Source organism: Calliopsis andreniformis, unplaced genomic scaffold (assembly GCF_051401765.1).
Source record: "Calliopsis andreniformis isolate RMS-2024a unplaced genomic scaffold, iyCalAndr_principal scaffold0015, whole genome shotgun sequence".
Lineage (NCBI taxonomy): Eukaryota > Metazoa > Arthropoda > Insecta > Hymenoptera > Andrenidae > Calliopsis > Calliopsis andreniformis.
The window spans coordinates 11,449,600-11,469,009 of NW_027480428.1; the positions used below are offsets into that span (position 1 = coordinate 11,449,600).

Below are 19,410 nucleotides of genomic sequence, written 5' to 3' on the forward strand. Positions count from 1 at the left end.
AGCTCGAATGGTTAGGGCCTAAGAAGTCAACGTCAGAATCATAAAATCCAATAAAGATGCAACAGTCTTTCCATTGTATAACAGGAGTAATTGCAACCAGTGTGAAGGTAATGATATGTTCTACGTCCGGGCAACCTAGGTTTCACCCTAGGGCGGTGCTCCACAAGATAAAATAGTTAGGGCCTGAGAAGTCAACGCCAGAAGCATAAAATACAATATAAATACAACAGCTTTACCATCGTATATAATGTATATTTGCAAATAGTGTGAAAGTAATGGTCATTTCTACCTTCCTGGCAACCTAGGCGTCACTCTGGGGCGTTGCTGCACCACATCTGATAGCTACGGCCTTAGAAGTCAACGCCGGAAGCATAAAATACAATATAAATGCAACAGATTTGCCATCGTATAAAATGAATAATTGCAAACAGTGTGAAGGTAATGGTCATTTCTACGTTCCGAGCAACCTAGGCTTCACTCTAGGGCGTTGCTCCACCAGATCGCATAGTTAGGGCCTAAGGAGTCGAAGCCAGAAGAATGAAATACAATATAAATACAACAGATTTTCCATCGTATAAAATGAATAATTGCGACCAGTGTGAAAGTTATGGTCATTTCTACGTTCCGGGCAACCTAGGCTTCACTCTAGGGCGTTGTTCCACCAGATCGAATAGTTAGGGCCTAAGAAGTCAACGCCAGAAGCATAAAATACGATATAAATACAACAGCTTTTCCAGCGTATAAAACAAATAATGGCAACCAGTGTGAAAGTTATGGCCATTTCTACGTTTCGGGCAACCTAGTCTTCACTCTATGGCCTCACTCCTCCAGATCGAATGGTTAGTGCCTAAGATGTCAACGTCAGAATCATAAAATACAATAAAGATGCAACAGTTTTTCCATCGTATAACAGGAATAATTGCAACCAGTGTGAAGGTAATGGTCATTTCTACGATCAGGGCAACCTTGGGTTCACTCTAGGGCGTTGCTCCACCATATCGAATAGTTAGGGCCTTGGAAGTCAACGCCCGAAGCTTAACATAAAATAAAAATACTCAATGTTTCAATCGTATAACAGGGATAATTGCAACAAGTGTGACGGTAATGGTCATTTCTACGTCCGGGCAACCTAGGCTTCACTCTAGGGCGGTGCTCCACAAGATAAAATAGTTAGGGCCTAAGAGGTCAACGCCAGAAGCATAAAATACAATATAAATACAACAGCTTTTCCATCGTATATAATGTATATTTGCAAATAGTGTGAAAGTAATGGTCATTTCTACGTTCCGGGCAACCTATGCTTCACACTAGGGCGTTGCTCCATCAGATCGCATAGTTAGGGACTTAGAATTCATCGCCAGAAGCATAAAATACAATATAAGTACAACAGTTCTTCCATCGTATAAAATGAATAATTGCAAACATTGTGAAAGTATTGGCCATTTCTACGTTCCGGGCAATCTAGGCGTCACACTAGGTCGTTGCTCCGCCACATCTAATAACTACGGCCTTCGAAGTCAACGCCAGGAGCATAAAATACAATATAAATACAACAGCTTTTCCATCGTATATAATGTATATTTGCAAACAGTGTGAAAGTAATGGTCATTTCTAAGTTCCGGGCAACCTAGGCTTCACTCAAGGGCGTTGTTCCGCCAGATCGAATAGTTAGGGCCTAAGAAGTCAACGCCAGAAGAATAAAATACAATATAGGAACCAGAGTTTTTCCATCGTATAAAAGAATAATTGCGAACATTGTGAAGGTAATGGTCATTTCTACGTTCCGGGCAACCTAGGCTTCACTCTAGGGCGTTGCTCCACCAGATCGAATAGTTAGGGCCTTAGAAAATAACGACAGAAGCATAAAATACAATAAAAATAGAACAGTTTTTCCACCGTTTAAAAGGAATAATTGCAACCATTGTGAAACTAATGGTCATTTCTACGTTCCCGGCAACATAGGCTTCACTCTTGGACGTTGCCTCACCAGATCGAATAGCTAGGACCTTAGCAGTCAACGCCAGAAGCATAAAATACAATATAAATACAACAGTTTTTCCATCGTATGGCACGGATAATTGCAGCCAATGTGGAAGTAGTGGTCATTTCAACGTTCCGGGCAATCTAGGCTTCACTCTAGGGCGTTGCTCCACCAGATCGAATAGTTAGGGCCTTAGAAAATAACGACAGAAGCATAAAATACAATAAAAATACAACAGTTTTTCCACCGTTTAAAAGGAATAATTGCAACCATTGTGAAACTAATGGTCATTTCTACGTTCCCGGCAACATAGGCTTCACTCCTGGACGTTGCCTCACCAGATCGAATAGCTAGGACCTTAGCAGTCAACGCCAGAAGCATAAAATACAATATAAATACAACAGCTTTTCCATCGTATATAATGTATATTTGCAAATAGTGTGAAAGTGATGGTCATTTCTACGTTCCTGGCAACCTAGGCGTCACTCTAGGGCGTTGCTGCACCACATCTGATAGCTACGGCCTTAGAAGTCAACGCCGAAAGCATAAAATACACTATAAATGCAACAGCTTTGCCATCGTATAAAATGAATAATTGCAACCAGTGTGATAGTTATGGTCATTTCTACGTTCCGGGCAAGCTAGGCTTCACTGTAGGGCGTTGCTCCACCAGATCGAATAGCTGGGGACTTAGAATTCAACGCCAGAAGCATAAAAAGCAACATAAATATAACAGTTTTTCCAGGTATAAAACGAATAATTGCTACCAGTGTGAAATTTATGGTCATTTCTACGTTCTGGGCAACCTAGGCTTCACCCTAGGTCGTTCTTCCACCATACGGAATAGTTAGGGCCTAAGAAGTCAACGCCAGAAGCATAAAATACGATATAAATACAACAGCTTTTCCATCGTATAAAATGAATAATGGCAACCAGTGTGAAAGTAATGGTCATTTCTACGTTCCGGGCAAGCTAGGCTTCACTCTAGGGCGTTGCTCCACCAGATCGAATGGTTAGGGCCTAAGAAGTCAACGCCAGAAGCATAAAATACAATAAAGATGCAACAGTTTTTCCATCGTATAACAGGAATAATTGCAACCAGTGTGAAGGTAATGGTATGTTCTACGTTCCGGGCAACCTAGGCTTCACTCTAGGGCGGTGCTCCACCAGATCGAATAGCTAGGGCCTAAGGAGTCAACGCCAGATGAATAAAATACAATATAAGTACAACAGTTTTTCCATCGTATGAAATGAATAATTGCAAACATTGTGAAAGTAATGGTCATTTCCACGTTCCGGGCAACCGAGGGGTCACTCTAGGGCATTGCTCCACCACAGCTAATAGCTACGGCCTTAGAAGTCAGCGCCAGAAGCATAAAATACGATATAAATGCAACAGCTTTTCCATCGTATAAAATGAATAATGACAACCAGTGTGAAAGTTATGGTCATTTCTACGTTCAGGGCAACCTTGGCTTCACTCTAGGGCGTTGCTCCACCAGATCGAATAGTTAGGGCCTTGGAAGTCAACGCCAGAAGCACAAAAAACAATATAAGTACAACAGTTTTTCCATTGTAAAGCATGGATCACTGCAACCAGTGTGAAAGTAATGATCATTTCTGCGTTTCGGGCATCCAAGACTTAACTCTGAGGTATTGTTCCACCAGATCGAATAGTCAGGGCCTAAGAAGTCAACGCCTGAAGAATGAAATACAATATAAGTACAACAGATTTTCCATCGTATAAAACGAATGATTGCAACCTGTGTGAAGGTTACGGTCATTTCTACGTTCCGGGTAACCTGGGCTTCACTCTAGGGCGTTGCCACACCAGATCGAATAGCTAAGGCCTTAGAAGTCAACGCCAGAAGCTTAAAATACAAAATAAATACAACAGCTTTTCCATCGTATAAAACGAATAATTGCAACCAGTGTGAATGTTATGGTCACTTCTACGTTCTGGGCAACCTAGGCTTCACTCTATGGCGTTGCTCCACCACATCGAATAGCTACGGCCTTAGAAGTCAACGCCTGAAGCATAAAATACAATAAAAATACAACAGTCTTTTCATCGTATAACAGGAATAGTTGCAACAAGCATGAAAGTAATGATCATTTCGGCGTTTCGGGCATCCTAGACTTAACTCTGAGGCGTTGCTCCACCAGATCGAAGAGTCAGGGCCCTAGAAGTCAACGCCAAGAGCATAAACTACAAAATAAATACAACAGCCTTTACATCGTATAAAACGTATAATTGCAACCTGTGTGAAGGTTATGGTCATATCTACGTTCCGGCAACCTAGACTTCACTGTAGGGCGTTGCTCCACCACATCGAATAGTTAGGGCCTAAGAAGTCAGCAACAGGAGCATGAAATACAATATAAATACAAGAGGTTTTCCATCCTATAACAGGAATAATTGCAACCAGTGTGAAAGTGAAGGTCATTTCTACGTTCCGGGCAACCTAGGCTTCACTCTAGGGCGTTGTTCCACCAGATCGAATAGTTAGGGCCTAAGTAGTGGACGCCAGAAGCATAAAATACAATACAAATACAACAGTTTTTCCATCGTATAAAACGAATAATAGCAACCAGTATGAAAGTTATGGTCATTTCTGCGTTCCGGGCAACCTGGGCTTCACTCTAGGGCGTTGCTCCGCCAGATTGAATAGCTAGGGCCTTAGAAGTCAACGCCAGAAGCATAAAGTACGATATAAGTGCAACATTTTTTCCTTCGTATAAAACGGATAATTGCAACCAGTATGAAAGTAATGGCCATTTCTACGTTCCGGGCAACCTAGGCTTCGCCCTAGGGCGTTCTTCCACCAGGTCGAATAGCTAGGGACTTGGAATTCATTGCCAGAAGCATGAAATACAATATAAATACAACAGCTTCTCCATCGTATAAAACGTATAATTGCAACCGGTGTGAAGGTTATGGACATTTCTACATTCCGAGCAACCTAGGCTTCACTCTAGGGCGTTGCTCCACCAGATCCAACAGATAGGGCCTTAGAAGTAAACGCCAGGAGCATAAAATACAATAAAGATGCAACAGTTTTTCCAACGTATAACAGGAATAATTGCAAACAGTGTGAAGGTAATGGTATGTTCTACGTTCCGCGATTCCTAGGCTTCACTCTAGGTCGGTGATCCACCAGATCAAATAGTTAGGGCATATAAAGTCAGCGCCAGAAGCATAAAATACAATATAAATACAACAGCTTTTCCATCGTATAGAATATATATTTGCAAACAGTGTGAAAGTAATGGACATTTCTACATCCCGAGCAAGCTAGGCTTCACTCTAGGGCGTTGCTCCACCAGATCCAATAGTTAGGGCCTAAGAAGTCAACGCCAGAGGCATAAAATACAATAAAAATACAACAGTCTTTCCATCGTGTAACAGGAATAATTGCAACCAGTGTGAAGGATATGGTCATTTCTACGTTCCGGGCAACCTAGGCTTCACTCTAGGGCGTTGCTCCACCAGATCGAATAGGTATGGCCTTAGAAGTCAACGCCCGAAGCATAAAATACAAAATAAAAAGAACAGTTTTTCCATTGTATAAAACGAATAATTGCAACCAGTGTGAAAGTTATGGTCATTTCTACGTTCTGGGCAACCTAGGCTTCACTCTAGGGCGTTGTTCCACCAGATCGAATAGTCAGGGCCTAAGAAGTCAACGCCAGAAGCATAAAGTACAATAAAAATCTAACAGTTTGTCCACCGTATAACAGGAATAATTGCAACCAGTGTGAAAGTAATGGTCATTTCTACGTTCCTGGCAACCTAGATTTCGCTCTAGGGCGTTGCTCCACCACATCGAATAGTTAGGGCCTTAGAAGGCTACGCACGAAGCATATAATAAGATAAAAATGCAACAGTTTTTCCATCGTATAACACGATTAATTGCAACCAGTGTGAAAGAGGTAGTCACTTCTACGTTCCGGGCAACCTAGGCTTCAGTGAAGGGCGCAGCTCCACCAGATCGAATAGCTAGGGCCTTAGAAATCTACGCCCGGGGCATAAAATACAATAAAAATACAACAGTTTTTCCATCATATAAAACGAATAATTGCAAGCAGTGTGAAAGTGATAGTCATTTCTTCGTTCCGGGCAACCTAGTCTTCACTCTAGGGCGTTGCTCCACCAGATCGAATAGTTAGGGCCTAAGAAGTCAACGCCAGAAGCATAAAACACTATATAAATACAACAGCTTTTCCATTGTATAAACCGAATAATTGAAACCGGTGTGAAATTTATGGTCATTTCTACGTTCCGGGCAACCTAGGTTTCACTCTTGCGTGTTGACCCACTAGATCGAATACTTAGGGCCTTAGAAGTCAACGCCCGAAGCATAAAATAAAATAAAAATGTAACAGTTTTTCCATCGTATATCACGAATAATTCCAACCAGTGTGAAAGTGATAGTCATTTCTACGTTCCGGGCAACCGAGGCTATACTCTCGGGCGTTGCTCAACCAGATCGAATGGCTAGGGCCTTAGAAGTCTACGCCCGGAGCATAAAATACAATAAAAATACAACAGTCTTTCCATCGTATAAAATGAATAATTGCAACCAGTGTGAATATGATAGTCATTTCTACGTTCCGGGCAACCTAGTCTTCACTCTAGGGCGTTGCTCCACCACATTGAATGGCTACGGCCCTAGAAGTCAACGCCAGAAGCATAAAATACAATATAAATACAACAGCTTTCCATCGTATAAGATGAATGTTTGCAAATATTGTGAAAGTAACGGTCATTTCTATGTTCCGGGCAACCTAGGCCTCACTCTAGGGCGTTTCTCCACCAGATCGAATAGTTAGGGCCTAAGAAGTCGACGCCAGAAGCATAAAATACAATAAAAATACAACAGTTTTTCCATCGTATAGCATGAATAATTGCAACCAGAGTGAAAGTAATGGTCATTTCTACGTTTCGGGCAACCTAGGCTTCACTCTAGGTCTTTGCTGCAAAAGATCGAATAGCTAGGGCGTTAGAAGTCAATTGCCGAAGCATAAAATACAATAAAGATACAACAGTTTTTCCATCGTATAACAGGAACAATTGCAACCAGTGTGAAAGTGATGGTCATTTCTACGTTCCGGGCAACCTAGACTTCACTCTAGGGCGTTTCTCCACCAGATCGAATCGTTAGGGCCTTAGAAGTCAACGCCCGAAGCATTAAATACAAAATAAATAGAACAGCTTCCCATCGTATGAGACGAATGTTTGCAGATATTGTGAAAGTAACGGTCATTTCTATGTTCCGGGCAACCTAGGCCTCACTCTAGGGCGTTGCTCCACCAGATCGAATAGTTAGGGCCTAAGAAGTCAACGCCAGAAGCATAAGATACAAAAATACAACAGTCTTTCCATCGTACGACAGGAATAACTACAACCAGTGTGAAGGTAATAGTCATTTCTACGTTCCGGGCAACCTAGGCTTCACTCTAGGGCGTTGGTCCACCAGATCGAATAGTTAGGGCCTAAGAAGTCAACGCCAGAAGCATAAAATACAATATAAATACAACAGTTTTTCCCTCGTATAAAAAGAATAATTGCAACCAGTGTGAAAGTTATGGTCATTTCTACGTTCCGGGCAACTTACGCTTCACTCTAGGGCGTTGCTCCACCAGGTAGAATAGTTAGGGCCTAAGAAGTCAACGCCAGAAGCATAAAACACTATATAAATACAACAGCTTTTCCATTGTATAAACCGTGTTAGAATCGCTGAAAATTCAGGGATCTAACGGGGTCCGGATTGGGTGGTTGAGAGAAGGGTGTCAAGAAAAAAATTGTACACTTAATTAAATTTGAGTCGGCCCTAAAAAGGACTTAAATACGACGTTTATTTTTTAGTTTAGTTGGGGGTCTTCGACCAAAATCTTAGGGAAGGGTCCCTTGGACTGACGCCGGCCGGTGTCCCTTAGCGACGCTGGCGTCTGGAAAAGAAAAGAGCGGCGAAACCGCACTGGTCAGCGAGCGTATTGCTTTCAAGCCAAACCGTTGTCTTCCCGACTCCAGGCTTCGAAACGAGCCTACGTGGAGGGGGGAGCAGTACCTTGACGTATCGTTAAGGTAATGTAGTGGACTGTAATACCGACGTTTCTTCGCTCTGAAGAAAGCGTCGGCAGACGAGTGTGCAGAGAGGAGGGATCCTCCTTTTCTCTGCTCAACCTGCCTTCCAAGAAGGCTTGCCTCGTGCGAATCACGGTTGTAAGCCGAGATTCGCGAGCGTTCGACCCTCGGTACTAGCTTTAGCTAGCCTTGGCGGCGGATAAAGGCCAGAGGTTGTAGCACTCACCGTTCACCGCAACGTACGCATCTATTCGTCGTACGCGGGCTGCTACTAAACGGGTGACACAACACGGGCAACGCAGAGGTGATACACTTACGTTTACCCTCTCTGTTGGTGCCAATATCGGGGCTCAACCAAGAAGAGGTCTTGATTGCTCCTCCGACGAATAGCAAGCTCAGGGAATCGGGGTAGCCACCGATTCCAAGAGCGCAGTTACTCGTCTTTTAAATTTATCGCGACTAAACAATCGCTTTGCCTTCGCACGTGTAATACGTGGTTCTCGAAGGGAGCTATGGCGAGCTGTAGTGCGATAATACAGCGTAGAAGGCGTCAAGAGCTAAGGAACTTGGTGCCCAAATTTCCTAACTCAGTAGACTCTTCTATAATGCTGTTCCTTGCTACCGTGCGAGCGTTCGGTGCAAGACTGACTTCGACATGCGAGCGCGAGACGCTCCGCGAAAATCGCGGAGTCCCCGAAAATCCGCTACGCGGCGCTCGCTTATCATTGTCTCTCTTTGTCTAATGTACCGATTTTGCTCTCTCTCTTTGTCAGGCTCCGATACCCCCACTCGTTATCGGGCCTGAGATTCAAACAGCTGATCGTAATCGCTCACCTGTTCGAACTTCAACCGCATCGGATGAAAAAACGAGTCGCAATTCGAATGTACCGAGTTTATTGTCAACGCAACTGAATTTCCTACCGAAGGCGACCTTCGGTCGGTCACAGCACGTTAACGTACTGCGATTCTCGCGGACGAAACGATGCTTCGAAATTTAAATGTATTTTAAACATACCGCCCCCCTTGCACTGTCCGTGCAAAAGGAGTATCGGCAGCTTCAACACAAACACGACTCGGATCGCGAAACTTGAAGGACCAAGATTTCTGTAGGCGATCAAAAGAGAGAGAGCAAAGTACCGCAAGTGGAGTTCAATTGAGATGAACTCACTCACGGCGCTTCGCAAAAATTCAATCAAACAAAATTTAATTGAACTTACTTTGCACTAGGTTGAGAAAACCCTGGGTGGCCCCGGAGAAAACGCATCGACGTTTCGATGGCCACCCCGATGGCCGTTCGGGTCATTTGTTCCAAAGCCCCGGGCGGGTGTCGGGTTGCTCGTGCCGATGGGGGCGTCGGTGCTGGGGGCCTCGATCCGGCCGCGACGGTGGACGTTGGTTGACCGGCTGCGGGGGTGGCGACCCGCCGTTCCGCCCTCTTCCTCCGTCGTTTGTTGACCCCCTTGGAGGGGCCAGCCGAAGGGCCAGCCGAAGGGCCAGCCGAAGGGCCAGCCTGCTGCCTCGGTGCTGCAGCTCCTTCCTGCGACTTCCCTCCCTGCTCTTTCCAGAGCAGGGACGTAAGTAGGCCCTCCTTATTCCATTTGACCAAATATCGTCCTCCCGTTGCCGGTATACGATATCGCCGCGTGGTGGTCGGTATATGCCCAGGAACTTTATATATTTCCGTCCCCAGCTTTAATTCCCAATCTTCCGGCGTGGGTGGTCCACTCGCGGGCGCACTTCCTTGGTCCGGCGGGGCGACGGTGGTGAGGGCCTCCTCGCCGATCCGCATGCAGCGGTCGAAGCTCGCCGATATTGCCTTATCGCTTGCCATTGTTGCTTGACTAATGATCGCCAACCGGCTGCGATCGGATCAAATTTCGGCGGCGCCCGCGAGTTCGCGGGGGGCGCTCTTCCCTTGGAGAGAGAGAGAGAGAAGTACCTCATCTCCCCTCCCTGGACTGTCAAGGGGGCCGGGAGCCAAAGGGGGGTTCGTGACCGTTTGTCTTTTCAAATAGAACGGTTGCCCTCACCTTTGTCTCGTTCGGCCTTTACCGAATTTTGTCCGGTGTTTATTTCGCCTGCTCGACCTCGGCAACCGTCGCCGCAGCAGGCTCATCCACGGGTAACTTACACATCCTTGTAATCGGACGTGTATATGTGGACTTTGCTGTACGGACTTTTACCACCCGTACATTTTCGTCCTTACCCGGGAACACCTCCTCAATTCTCCCCATTTCCCACTGATTAGGGGGGAGAAGAGGATTCTGCACTAACACCAGATCCCCTGGTTGCAGTTGCAGTTGGGTGGTGCGCCACTTATAGCGATTTTGGAGGTGCGTGAGATAATCTCGCGTCCAGTGCCTCCAAAGCTGCTCGTGAAATTTTTGAATCGCTCTCCACCGCGATAGTCGCGAGAGTTTTTCAGTTTCCACCGATTGCAGCGGAATCGCATTTAGTGGACCTCCTGTCAGGAAATGCCCGGGCGTCAGAGGCGCATAATCATCTGGGTGGTCACTCAGGGGGGCGATCGGTCGCGAGTTGAGACTCGCTTCGATCTTGCAGAGAAGCGTCTGCATTTCCTCTCCCGTCGGCGTGAATTCACCCAGTGTGCGCTTTAAATGGTGTTTCACCGATTTTACGCCGGCTTCCTGCATTCCACCGAAATGAGGAGCGCTGGGGGGGTTAAACCTCCACCTTATCCCCATAGAGCTGCATTTGTTTTGCATTTCTGTGGAGGAAAACGCCTCACAGAACTGCTTACGTAACTCTCGATCGGCCCCAACGAAATTGGTGCCATTATCGCTAAAAATGCAAGACGGTATACCACGTCTAGCTACGAACCGATCGAGTGCAGCTAAAAACGCGCTCGTCGTGTAATCATGGACGAGCTCGATGTGGACGGCGCGCGTGGCGTAACAAACGAACACCGCGATGTACGCTTTGTGAGCCGTCTTTCCTCGACCAGCGGAGTCGCGGACACGGTAAGGCCCCGCGTAGTCCACTCCGCAGTTGTCGAAGGCCTTTGCAGGCCTGCAGCGTTCCGGTATCAAATGCTGCATTATTTGCGTGGAGGCGCTGCTTCGCCATCTCACGCATCGCATGCATTTGTTTATAACCGTCTTTGCTGCGTTTCGGCAGCCGAGAATCCAGTAGCTTTGCCTCACAGTATGCAAGGTCAGCTGCAAGCCCCCGTGCAACGTATCCACGTGGCACTGCCGGATTATGAGTGTTGACACATAATGTTTCGGCAGTATTATCGGGTGCTTGGTTTCCCATGCAAGCGTCGCGTTCTCCAGTCGTCCGCCAACCCTCAAGACGTTATTTTCGTCGAGAAAAGGGTTTAGGCTTTTTAGCGGAGATTTCTCAGGTATTCCTCGGCGTTTTTTCAAGCACCGGTACTCTTCTGAGAAATGCGTGCCTTGTATGTGACGCACGATACGTTCAGTTGCGATTCGCAATTCTGACGCCTCGATTACTCGACTGTCGGGTGACCCCTGATCGGCGCGTGTTTGTTTTCGCCAGCGAAGACAATACGCCGTTACACGCAACAGTTTTCTCCACGTTTGAAATCGGAACAGAAATTTCCATTCCGGTTTCGGAGTCGTTACATGTGCATGCGCTATGCGCTTGCTTTCAGTGGTCTCCACGGAAGCTGGCATCGCTGGCCACTCCACTTCCGGTCCGCTCAGCCACCCTGGTCCAAACATCCACAGTCTCGACTGCAGAAAATCTGCAGCCTCTATCCCACGCGAATTTAAATCCGCGGGATTTGAGCGTGTTGGAACGTAACGCCATTCAGCGCTCGGAAGAGACGTTTGGATTTTTGACACGCGGTTGGCTACCACAACCGTCCATGTCGATGGGTGTTTTTTAAGCCAAGCGAGGGCGATCGTAGAATCTGTCCAACAGACAACACGATCGATCGGCAGTGAGAGCGACTTTCTCAGATGCACGATAAGCTCAGCGAGCAGTACGGCCCCGTTCAATTCAAGAACTGGGATCGACTGCGTTTTGATCGGAGCCACTCGCGTTTTTGCCATTAGAAGTGACGTAAACACTTCATTGTTCACCGTCGTCACTCTCAAGTAGGTGACGGCGGAATAGGCAGCGAGTGATGCGTCACAAAATCCATGGAGCTCCACAGAGATTGCATCGGCTCCGTATCGGATCCATCTGGGTAATTTCCAATCGTTCAATCTGTTCCAATCGACACAAAATGTGTTCCACATTTTGTGCGTCTCCGCGGAAACGTGCTCGTCCCACTGGATTTTTTCCAGCCACTGGGCTTGCATCAAAATTTTCGCACGGATCATAACTGGCGAAAGCCAGCCGAGGGGATCGTACAGTTTCGCAATCTCCGAAAACAAAGTGCGCTTTGTTATCGGTGTTGCAGACGGTTGAAACCGTTGCAGATTGAAATAGAAAAAATCTCCAGATGGTATCCATCGCAGACCGAGTACCTTTAATTCTGAATCGTCAAACAAATTAAGGTCGACTGCGTGTGAGTGCGAGCTCTGTGGAATATTTCGTAACAAATCTGACGAATTTCCAGCCCACTTGCGAAGGTTAAATCCACCTCGCTGTAGGAGCTCGCACGTTTGTTTACGGATTCTCTCCAACAAGGGTTTGTCGGGAGCTCCCATAAACACATCGTCTACGTAGACGTCCTTCTCGAGGACAGGCGCGGCGAGCGGGTACCGGTCGCCGTCCTGTTTTTTCAGCTCGAGAAGTGTTCGCATCGAAAGGTATGGAGCGCACGCCGTACCGTATGTGACGGTATTCAACTCGTAAGCGATAAGTCGCTCGGTCGAGGGGGTGCGCCATACGATGCATTGAAAGCGACGATCCTCTTTAGCTACGAGAATTTGTCTAAACATCTTCTCGATATCCGCTACTAACACGTATTCGTACAGACGCCACCTCGTTAATACGGCGGTGATATCAGTCTGTAATTTTGGACCTACGTGGAGGAGGTCGTTCAGCGAGCGTCCGCCCGCTGTTTTGCTGGAGGCGTTGAACACGACGCGCAGCTTCGTCGTAGCGCTCTCCGTGCGAATAACCGCTCGGTGAGGGATATAGAGTCGCATGTTATCGACTGACTCGAGCCGAGTCATATGATTTAACGACTCGTATTCAGTGAGAAACTCACTGTATTCCTTCACGAGGGTTTGGTTCAGGTCCAGTTTTCTCCTCAACCTTGTCAACGCGGAGAGAACTATTGGGAGAGAATCGCCCAACAGCTCGTCCGGGTTCGAATGGTTAAAGGGCAACCGAACTATAAACCTTCCCGTCGCGTCTCGCGCGACGGTTTTTACGAAGTGCTCTTCGCATTCGTCCTCGGCTTTAGTGTTCACCAAGGTCGAGGGCACCTCCTCTATCTCCCAGAATCGCCGTATCGCCTTGTCCAACGATTCAAGGACGCTGCAGTGCAGCGTCCTCACGGGATTTGGGGAAGAGTTTGCTGCGTCGATCGGCCCAGACAGGATCCAGCCCAAGGCCGTCTCCTGTGCGATCGGTCCTGTTTTGTTTATTCGACGGAATCCTCGTCGAATAATACTGGCGTACACCTCTGCACCGATGAGCACCTCAATCGGTCGATCCGATGCAGGGTCTGGATCTGCAAGCGTCAGTTCACTTAAGATCTCAGCATCTGAGATGCGAACCGACGGTGGAACGTAGGACGTAATTTTCGGGACTATGTATGCACTTGTGCGGAACGCCTGTGCAGTGCACCGTGTTGACCCGAATCTAATGTCCGCGCTGTGCGTAATCTCATGGGTCTTTCCGCCCCCCAAGCCGGTTACCATGGCTTGGGTTTTCCTTCGCGCGAGTCGTAGATCATTCACCAGACTCGCTGTTATGAAGGAGGCCTCAGATCCCTGATCAATGAGTGCACGCGCGATACGCGACGTACCTCCCTTTCCATAGACTCGCACATCAGCTGTCGCCAGAAACACAGATCCCGTTACGCTCTCTGTCGCACCACAGTGAGACGCAACGTTGTCGGCTGACGTAGAAGCACGAGAATTCCTGTTTACGTTTGCCTGTACAGGACTGCGCGCAGGACCGTTGCTCCGTCCCGCTTCCCGCTTGCCCTGATTTGGCTTGTTCGTCGTACGACGGTTACTTGTGCCGACTTTCTGTGTATCGAAGTGCAGGATGGTATGATGCCGTCCGTTACACTGTTTACATGACACGCTGGTTCGACAGTGTGTCACCGTGTGCGTTGACGCCAAGCAGTTTATACAATACTGATTATTCTTCATGTATTGAAACCGCTGTTCCGGCGAAAGTGTCTTGAACTTTTTGCACGTAGCAACTACGTGCGGTTGTTCACAAAACACGCACTTTTCGGGAGTAGGGGGAGCATTCTCGACCACGGCGTTAGGCTGCCGTATGCGAGATTTCGGCGTGACTTCCGCCTTTGCGTTGCATCGTTGGTGTTCCAATGCCACCAACGCGCGCTCCTGTCCGTCAAGGAACTTCATCATGTCGTCAAACGACGGGAAGTCCGTGTCCGATTGGATAGACATTTCCCACTCCCACTGCAGGGCTGCTTCCAGCTTCCTTTTATGAGAATGACCAGCACGTCACTCCACTCTTTAGTAGGGCGCCCCAATCTCTTGAGCGCAGCGAGCGTCTGTCTCCAGCTCACTGTGACTTGCTGGAAGCTGGGTAGATCGCCTTTTTTTATCATTCTCAGCTTCCGTAAGGTCTCAAGAAGCTGAGTGATAATTGTGCGTGGGTTCCCGAATCGTTTCTTCAGGGCGTCCCACGCCTCGCTGAAATTGCGATCCGCAATTTCAAATTCGGCGATCGTCGCGAGAGCCTCACCTTCCAAGCACGCGTTCAAATATTGCAACCGCTGTGCGTCGGACAACCGTTGGTTATTCTTCACGCCAGCGGTGAATAGATCCTCAAAGTGTCTCCACTTTCTGGAATCACCGCTGAACTTTGGAAGGCTTTGCTTAGGCAACTCGACTGGAATCTGCGTGTTGTCAAAGCCGGCACCCTCAGCTTTACGTTGGTTAATACCCAACTCAACCCGCTCCTTCGCTTCGACCAGTTGTGCGATTTCCGTCATTAGGAAATCCTGGACCTCGTGGAACGTGTCCTCGGCGTCCTGAAGCACCTCCTGATCGAAGAAGGGTATACCTTTACGGTGATGGAGGGGAATGCCCTGTTTGAGACGACTAACTCGCTCGAGCACGTCCCTCCACACTTCCGTGGCATAGTTTAGCTTTTCTTTCAGGAGGAAGATAGTAAAACTACTTCGTCCTTTCTTCTTCAGATTCGTCACGAGTCGGGTCAAACCTCTGACTCGCGAGACGATATCCTCCGTGTCACTCTCGAGGCTGGGCGAAAGCGCCTGTTCTCTTTGGGGAGTGGACATGGTGGTACGGTTCGAGAGGTAAACGCTACTCGAAATTCGACCTGAAGAGAAGCTAATACAACTTTTCCTTGCCCTTTCTCAACCGAATCCGGCTCGAAGGACCTTATGTTAGAATCGCTGAAAATTCAGGGATCTAACGGGGTCCGGATTGGGTGGTTGAGAGAAGGGTGTCAAGAAAAAAATTGTACACTTAATTAAATTTGAGTCGGCCCTAAAAAGGACTTAAATACGACGTTTATTTTTTAGTTTAGTTGGGGGTCTTCGACCAAAATCTTAGGGAAGGGTCCCTTGGACTGACGCCGGCCGGTGTCCCTTAGCGACGCTGGCGTCTGGAAAAGAAAAGAGCGGCGAAACCGCACTGGTCAGCGAGCGTATTGCTTTCAAGCCAAACCGTTGTCTTCCCGACTCCAGGCTTCGAAACGAGCCTACGTGGAGGGGGGAGCAGTACCTTGACGTATCGTTAAGGTAATGTAGTGGACTGTAATACCGACGTTTCTTCGCTCTGAAGAAAGCGTCGGCAGACGAGTGTGCAGAGAGGAGGGATCCTCCTTTTCTCTGCTCAACCTGCCTTCCAAGAAGGCTTGCCTCGTGCGAATCACGGTTGTAAGCCGAGATTCGCGAGCGTTCGACCCTCGGTACTAGCTTTAGCTAGCCTTGGCGGCGGATAAAGGCCAGAGGTTGTAGCACTCACCGTTCACCGCAACGTACGCATCTATTCGTCGTACGCGGGCTGCTACTAAACGGGTGACACAACACGGGCAACGCAGAGGTGATACACTTACGTTTACCCTCTCTGTTGGTGCCAATATCGGGGCTCAACCAAGAAGAGGTCTTGATTGCTCCTCCGACGAATAGCAAGCTCAGGGAATCGGGGTAGCCACCGATTCCAAGAGCGCAGTTACTCGTCTTTTAAATTTATCGCGACTAAACAATCGCTTTGCCTTCGCACGTGTAATACGTGGTTCTCGAAGGGAGCTATGGCGAGCTGTAGTGCGATAATACAGCGTAGAAGGCGTCAAGAGCTAAGGAACTTGGTGCCCAAATTTCCTAACTCAGTAGACTCTTCTATAATGCTGTTCCTTGCTACCGTGCGAGCGTTCGGTGCAAGACTGACTTCGACATGCGAGCGCGAGACGCTCCGCGAAAATCGCGGAGTCCCCGAAAATCCGCTACGCGGCGCTCGCTTATCATTGTCTCTCTTTGTCTAATGTACCGATTTTGCTCTCTCTCTTTGTCAGGCTCCGATACCCCCACTCGTTATCGGGCCTGAGATTCAAACAGCTGATCGTAATCGCTCACCTGTTCGAACTTCAACCGCATCGGAAGAAAAAACGAGTCGCAATTCGAATGTACCGAGTTTATTGTCAACGCAACTGAATTTCCTACCGAAGGCGACCTTCGGTCGGTCACAGCACGTTAACGTACTGCGATTCTCGCGGACGAAACGATGCTTCGAAATTTAAATGTATTTTAAACAAACCGAATAATTGAAACCGGTGTGAAATTTATGGTCATTTCTACGTTCCAGGCAACCTAGGCTTCACTCTTGGGTGTTGACACACTAGATCGAATAGTTAGGGCCTTAGAAGTCAACGCCCGAAGCATAAAATAAAATAAAAATGTAACAGTTTTTCCATCGTATAAAACGAATAATAGCATCCAGTGTGAAAGTTATGGTCATTTCTACGTTCCGGACAACCTAGGCTTCACTCTAGGGCGTCGCGCCACCAGATCAAACAGTTAGGGCCTTAGAAGCCAACGCCCGAAGCATTAAATACAAAATAAATAGAACAGTTTTTCCATTGTATAAAACGATTAATTGCTACCAGTGTAAAAGTTATGGTCATTTCTCCTTTCCGGGCAACCTAGGCTTCACTCTAGGGCGTTGCTCCACTAGATCGAATAGCTAGGGCCTTAGAAGTCAACGCCAGAAGCATAAAATACAATATAAATACAACAGTTTTTCCATCGTCTAAAACGAATAATTGCAAGCAGTATGAAACTTATGGTCATTTCTACTTTCCGGGCAACCTAGGCTTCACTCTAGGGCGTTGCTCCACCAGATCGAATAGTTAGGGCCTTAGAAGCCAACGCCCGAACCATAAAATGCAAAAAAAATACAACAGTGTTTCCATCATACAACAGGAATAATTGCAACCAGTTTGAAAGTGATGGCCAATTCTACGTTCCGGGCAACCTAGGTTTCACCCCAGGGCGTTGTACCGCAAGACCGCATAGTCAGTGCCTTAGAAGTCAACGCCAGAAGCATAAAATACAATATAAATACAACAGTTGTTCCATCGTGTAACAGGAATAATTGCAACCAGTGTGAAGGTAATGGTGATTTCTACGTTCCGTGCAATCTAGGCTTCACTCTAGGGCGTTGCTCCACCAGATCAAACTGTTAGGGCCTTAGAAGCCAACGCTCGAAGCATTAAATACCAAATAAATAGAACAGTTTTTCCATTGTATAAAACGAATAATTGCTACCAGTGTAAAAGTTATGGTCATTTCCACGTTCCGGGCAACCTAGGCTTCACCCTAAGCCGTTGTTCCACCAGATCGAATAGTTAGGGCCTAAGAAGTGAACGCCAGAAGCATAAAATGCATTAAAAATACAACAGTTTTTCCATCGTATAACTGGATTAATTGCAACCAGTTTGAAAGTGATTGTCATTTCTCCTTTCCGGGCAACCTAGGCTACACTCTAGGGCGTTGCTCTGCTAGATCGAATAGCTAGGGCCTTAGAAGTCAACGCCAGAAGCATAAAATACAATATAAATACAACAGATTTTCCAACGTATAAAACGAATAATTGCAACCAGTATGAAACTTATGGTCATTTCTACGTTCCGGGCAACCTAGGCTTCACTCCATGGCGTTCTTCCACCACATCGAATAGCTACGGCCTCAGAAGTTAACGCCTGAAGTATAAAATACAATAAAAATACAACAGTCTTTCCATCCTATAACGGGAATAATTGCAACCCGTGTGAAAGTGATGGTCATTTCTACGTTCCAGGCAACCTAGGCTTCACTCTAGGGCGTTGTTCCACCAGATCGAATAGTTAGGGCCTAAGAAGTCAACGCCGGAAGCATAAAATGCAATATAAATATAACAGTTTTTCCATCGTATAAAACGAATAACTGCACCAGAGTGAAAGTTATGGTCATTTCTACGTTCCCGGCAACATAGACTTCACTCTAGGGCGCTGCTCCACCAGATCGAATGGCTACGGACTTAGAAGTCAACGCCAGGAGCATAAAATACAAAATAAATACAAAAGTTTTTCCATCGTATAAAACGAATAATTGCTACCAGTGTAAAAGTTATGGTCATTTCTCCTTTCCGGGCAACCTAGGCTTCACTCTAGGGCGTTGCTCCACTAGATCGAATAGCTAGGGCCTTAGAAGTCAACGCCAGAAGCATAAAATACAATATAAATACAACAGTCTTTCCATCGTCTAAAACGAATAATTGCAAGCAGTATGAAACTTATGGTCATTTCTACTTTCCGGGCAACCTAGGCTTCACCCTAGGGCGTTGCTCCAACAGATTGAATAGGTAGGGCCTCAGAATTCAACGCCATAAGAATAAAATACAATATAAGTACAAAAGTTTTTCCATCGTATAAAACGAATAATTGCAACCGGTGTGAAAGTTATGGTCATTTCTACGTTCCGGGCAACCTAGGCTACACTCTATGGCGTTGCTCCACCAGATCGAATAGGTATGGCCTTAGAAGTCAACGCCCGAAGCATAAAATACAAAATAAAAAGAACAGTTTTTCCATTGTATAAAACGAATAATTGCAACCAGTGTGAAAGTTATGGTCATTTCTACGTTCTGGGCAACCTAGGCTTCACTCTAGGGCGTTGTTCCACCAGATCGAATAGTTAGGGCCTAAGAAGTCAACGCCAGAAGCATAAAGTACAATAAAAATCTAA

At 46.8% G+C, this 19,410-nt stretch overlaps 1 protein-coding gene across 1 annotated transcript; it reads right to left on the reverse strand.

Annotated features, from left to right (window-relative positions):
* Window positions 1–10,138: 10,138 nt before the first annotated feature.
* Window positions 10,139–14,560, reverse strand: LOC143186592 (uncharacterized). Its single transcript, XM_076390275.1, has one exon. The coding sequence runs from the start codon at window positions 14,558–14,560 to the stop codon at window positions 10,139–10,141; it is 4,422 nt and encodes a 1,473-aa protein (XP_076246390.1).
* Between the last annotated feature and the right edge of the window lie 4,850 nt (window positions 14,561–19,410).

Bases quoted from the DNA above. Each gene is read 5' to 3' on its own strand.
- LOC143186592 (XM_076390275.1), bottom strand. From the start codon at position 14,560: ATGATGAAGTTCCTTGACGGACAGGAGCGCGCGTTGGTGGCATTGGAA.